Consider the following 5,914-nt stretch of genomic DNA (forward strand, 5'->3'; position numbering starts at 1 on the left):
TCCTCAAGTGAAATAGCTATGATAGGGACTTAGTTGACCTGTTTGGCTTCAATGTGGATAGATCATGCCCTTAAAATCTCCTAGATTAGAAGCTATATCAAATCTTTCATCCCTTCTCTTATATATATATATATATATATATATATATATATATATATATATATATATATATATATATATATATATATATACATTAGACTTTAAGAAGCTTTCAACGTTACATGTTAAATCCCCACTGCTTTCTGTGGTGTGGTCCACCTAAGCTTTGGATATTCCTCATTTTAGGCTCATGCCCTAGAATAATCTAGAAAAAAATGTACAGTACGGATCTAACACATAAATTATTTTAGGGCCAAAGAAGTTCCACTCGGGAAAAGTTGTTTGGTATCCAATCCATTTGTGAAAGAGACATGGACCAATTAGAAACGACGGGTGAATTTTTCTATGCCCTTAACACAGACGATCCGTGCTCATGAAGTAATTTAAAACAGAAGGTGCAAAACATAACTATATCGAGAACAAGATGTCGTCGTCCATGGAAGAAGATGAACGAACCCAAACTAGAGGAAGTGCATGGCCACCTGCAACTGTGATTGCCAAAGAACCCGATGCGAACCCACACAAAGCGGCAAGCAATCCAAACATGGAGTGGTTGATTTCCATAATAGGCGGAGATGATCCAAAAGCCCGCTCCAAACGTCGGATACAGAAGGTGCCGGCCAGATTTCGCGAGAACAAAAAGAACAAGTATTTTATTCCTCAGGTAGTATCCTTGGGACCTTACCACCATGGCAACTGTCTTTTCAAGACGATGGAGAAGCATAAGATCACGACAGCTAGGCGATTCATCTTGTACAACAAATCAAAGTTGGAGCAAGACACAACATAAGTGATGGGCAATCTCTTCAAGGAGGTTATGAATGTGGTAGCTGAGGCGAGAAAGTTCTACGCTGCTGAGATAATGTCCAAACTAAGGGATGAAGCTTTTGCACGCATGATGTTCTTGGATGGTTGTTTCGTTTTATATTTCATCCAAGGCATGAATAGAGGAAACATCGACTTAGAAATAAGCAATCGTCTCATTCTTCTCATTGTTCGAGACATGTTCTTGCTCGAAAACCATCTTCCATTTTTAGTCCTTGATGCTTTGATGAGCTTGAGATTTGATTCTAATAAGAAATTGAAAGGAAAGATCGTGAAATTCATCGAATGGGAAGTCCTACTTCCCATGGGATTATCATTCTTTATCCCTCACTGGTGGTTTACTGGAAGAAGAGATGATGACCCGCTTCACCTCCTTGACGCTCTCCGGACCATGTTGCTGGGCTCTCATCCCTCAGATCCGAACAAAAAATACAGGTACAGGCTACATAACTTCGGCTCCATTATGGAACTCAAGGAAGTTGGGATTAGGTTCGAGAAGAGCGACAGTGGATATTTGACAGACATCCGTTTTAAGGAATACTTCTTCTTCCCACGGCTGTTGCTTCCATCAATCGTCATCAACGGTGTCACCATATCTCAGCTGCTGAACTTGACTTCCTTCGAGATGTGCTCCGATATTCATTCAGGTTGTGGTGTTACATCCTACATTTGCTTTCTGGATTCTCTCATCAATCATGGTGCAGATGTGAAGGAGCTTCGATCCAAGGGCATACTCCACCACGCCCTTGGCAGCGATGAAGAGGTAGCACTTCTATTCAACGAGTGGCCGATTGAAGGGATGAATGATCTCTATGTGTACTTCGAGGTCAAGGAACGCATATACTCACATCGTCATTATAATGTGAAGGTATCAATAGCTAGAGTTTTGCACACCTATTTCAAGAGCCCATGGACTGCCATCTCCTTTGTTGCTGCAGTTCTCCTTCTCCTCTTCACCGCCATTCAGACGGGCTTTGCCGCATTCCCTCGACGTTAAGGATGCATTTTGCCTGTGACCATTTCATAATTCTACTTTTCTAGTAAGGATTTCTTTCAAAAATGGTGAAATGAGCCTCCTTCTATGTTACACTGTGAAAGAAGAGATGTTCCTTCCATGATTTTCTTTGTAATGTATCTGCATCCATATTTGTGACGTATTTGGATGGAATTTTAATCCTTCTATTGTATATAATATTTACTTTTTCAATCATGCATTGGGCGGATTTTTACCGAGAGTTCATTCTAGTCATGAGTCCGGATAATATATATCCAATTATTGTAGTGTGATTGTTCCACATCAAGATATCTTAGGTATCACAGTAATGTATGAGTTTTACGCCGTCCATTTAATTTTCCAGATAAGTTCAAGCGTGAGCCCATGAATGAGGTAGATCCAAGGCTCATGTGGACCATACGGTGGGGATTAAACGCCCAGTGAAGTATAGGTTTCATCCACACTGTCCATCTATTTTTTCAGATCATTTTAGGGCATTAGCCTAAAAATAAGGCACTCAAAGCTCAAGTGGACTATACAATGGGCATTGAACACCCACCAATAAAACCTTCCTAAATTGGCATTCAATTCCCATTGTGTGGTCCACTTAGAGCGTTAGATCTGCACCGCTTGCCAAAACTTTGAAGGCGGCCGGATTGGGTGAGACCGTGACCATGGGTCCCACCTTGAAGTATTTGTTCTATATCCACTCCGTACATCTGTGTTTCCCACTCATTTTAGGGCAGGTGCCTAAAAATGAAGCTAATTCAATTCTCACGTCCGTCCTCATCACACGAAACAATGTTAATTCAATATCCACCATTAATAACTTCCTATGGCCCACCTAATATTTATTTGCCGTTCAAGATGTTGATAAGGTTAATTATGCATACCTAGATGAAGGGAAAATGCAAATATAGTTTGATTGAAATTTACTGTGGCCAACAAGAAGGATTTAATGGCAGGCATTCAATCACCATAGATTATTATGGTGTGGTCCAGCTAAGAATTTAATCTACCTTATTTTTTGTTCCATGCTCTAAAATAATCTTTCAAAATGGATGAACGATATGAATATACAACACATACATCTAGGTGAGCCCCACAGTCACGGCCCCTTCCCTGGCCTCAATGAATGGGCGTTGGAAAATTTTCATGGCAAAGGGAGCGGAGTAGGTGTGTCCCCGGACTCACCCAACACAGTGCGGTCCTGACCGTGCCCTACCTTGATGTGCGTACTGTATATCCACATCGCACATGTATATTTTCATATCTTTTTATAGCATGAGCCCACTTGTGCTCGACGCCACATTGTAGATGGAGTATTGCACTAAATTCGAACTAGTTGGATAATCTTAACGGTCTGATTTTACTCACGGGGTTAGGATAGCTGAATATTTCAACTCTCCATTACAACCCAGTCAGGATACTCAATGTGATCTTTAAGTACGCTGTTCAAATGGGCCGTAAGAGTTGGATGGTCTGGATTCACGTGCACGTGTTACATGTGTACGGTGATACCAAACCGGAAGCAAATTGGTTGGTGTACTACACACCATTGAATCACTACAATAATTTAAACTTTTTGCAATAATTTTTTAGCGATGAGTCTAATTTTATCTCCAAAAAGTTAAATTTTTACAACGACATTTCAAGTCGTCGCAAAAATAGACTATTTACAATGGTATTTTAAATCGTCGCTAATAGTCAACTTTTTTACGAACGAGCTTCAATTGTCATTGCAAAACTTGTTGCTAATACATCAGCAAGTTCGGTGCATCCCATCACGAAGTATGTGTGATGTCTAGACCGCCCATCCACTTGGTGAGCTAGCCTTCAGGCTTGAGCAAAAAAAATAAGACAGATCTAAAATTCAAGTGGACAACACTATAAAAAGAGTGGAGGATTGAACACCTACCATTGAAACCCTTTTAGGGGTCACATAAATTTTGGATCAATATGATATATGTTTTTTCTTCATCCAGTCTGTGTGACCTTATGAACAAATTGGATGGAAATTCAACGTTATGGTGAGCCCCACGAATGTAGTATATATAGGTAAGAATCATTGTCCCACCACTATTTGTGGTGCGGTCTACTTGAGCCTTGGAAATTTCTCATTTTTTGAGATCAAGATCTAAAATGATCTGGCAAAATTAATGAACAGTGTAGATATGATAAATACATTGTGGGGCGCACGTAACTTTCATCTCTCTCTTTTAACCTTTATCACAGTCATGTATAAAGGGAGAGGATGAGTACATCTTACCCATTTGGCCTAGATGGGGCTTAAAGTTGGCGAGTTCAACCCAACCGACCCATGACCGACCAGACATTGGGTTGGGCTCAGGCAGGATGTATCGGGTTCGGTCTTGAGCTTGGGCTATATAAACACCAACTTGATAAAACTCGAGTCAGGCTTGGGTTGAGGTCTCGGGTGCCCGACCCAACTCGAACCCGATGGATATATAAGTTATAAATTATAATCGAGTGTGAATTGTCTGTGTTGAAGGCACGGAAATTTCATTAATCCACGCCATTTGGTCCACGTCATTTCCAATGACTCGAGCTAACAAGATATGTCGATTTCTCTCTCCCAAATAGCATGCTACATAATATGACTTTTAAAGAACTAGTTGTCTTATATTTTAGCTTGTTTATTTAGAAAAAATGCATGGTTCCACGATAAATATATATATATATATATATATATATATATATATAAAATAAAATTATAGGTACAAAAATAAGACATATCTTGAAATATAATAAACTAATGAAATAACAAAAGTATTAGCATGTATCAACCTACCAACTCAACCGAGCCCACTTGGGTTGGACTTTTCCAACCTGAGGTTGGGTTAGGGTTGAGGTATAGCAACCTTGGGTTGGATTGGGTTAGGGTTGAGCACCAACCCAACCCAACCGGCCCGAGCCGTAATCCTGGATATAGCCCGCATGCCAACTATCAATATGGATCGTACAAATTGTGCATCCCATTACCATAAAGATACATACAAAAAATTGGATGGCCTGGATCGATGCCACGTGTATGATGATGTGTGCGTGAGACGATGAGATGACCAATACCGTACAACTCACGTGTATCATGTGATTAGAAAAAGCAAGAGATGAGTCTGTGACCACCTGATGGAATCCTGAAAATGGGGGACAGATAAAAAAGGAAAGAGAGGGACAAAAGAGCAAAAGATGATTGAAAGGTTATTGCTTTATTTGTGTGGGAGTGGAATCCTACGCAACACCTGTTTGACGCGGCCCTGGTAAAACACCCAAGTCTTTGGGACCCGCCATGTTGTACATGTAAAATCCACACCGTCCATCAGGTTATGTCGTTGACGTTAGGCCTTGTGAAGAAAAATCAGATGGATACACAGCTCAGGAGTTCCTACCATAGCTAACAACTGGGATGGTACGCTAACTATACTTTTGCGTTTGAGGCCACCATGGCGTGTACCTTTCATCAAACCTTTACATATTAGACCCCAATTATCACATGCTTTTACGTACATGATAATGCTTAACGTTGTATTTTAATCGTGTTTATGATGTAGGGTGTAATCAGGAGCTAGGACTGAAAAAGGATACTACAAGCATGGAATTAACGCTCCGAAGTCACCAAAGCAAGGGGACAGACTCCAGAGGACCAAGATTGATGGATTTACATGATAGAGATCCGAGGAAATCAAGCCATTCACATTGAAGAGGCCCAAAAGTTGTCCAAGATTCAAGATCACATGGTTCCAATCATCCATTCGGTTCAAAACTTCATACATGGCCTGAGGACCATAAATTAACCATACATGCTGAAAATCAGCCATCAAATCCCTGTTGAAATGTTCCAAACGACAGATCAGCCCCTTAATTCCTTAAGTGGGGCCCACCCGGTCTCTGGATATGCCTCAACTTGGACTCAACGTATTATATGAGGAGAAAAGATGGATGGACGGATCTGATTTCTCAAAACCTTCACGGTGG

At 40.6% G+C, this 5,914-nt stretch overlaps 1 protein-coding gene across 1 annotated transcript; it reads left to right on the forward strand.

The window, feature by feature from the left end:
• The first annotated feature begins 892 nt into the window (after positions 1 to 892).
• LOC131218205 (UPF0481 protein At3g47200-like) lies at positions 893 to 1,921 on the forward strand. Its single transcript, XM_058212886.1, has one exon. It carries the CDS (start codon positions 893 to 895, stop codon positions 1,919 to 1,921), a length of 1,029 nt encoding a protein of 342 aa, XP_058068869.1.
• The last annotated feature ends 3,993 nt before the right edge of the window (positions 1,922 to 5,914 follow it).

Source organism: Magnolia sinica, chromosome 11 (genome assembly GCF_029962835.1).
Source record: "Magnolia sinica isolate HGM2019 chromosome 11, MsV1, whole genome shotgun sequence".
Classification (NCBI taxonomy): domain Eukaryota; kingdom Viridiplantae; phylum Streptophyta; class Magnoliopsida; order Magnoliales; family Magnoliaceae; genus Magnolia; species Magnolia sinica.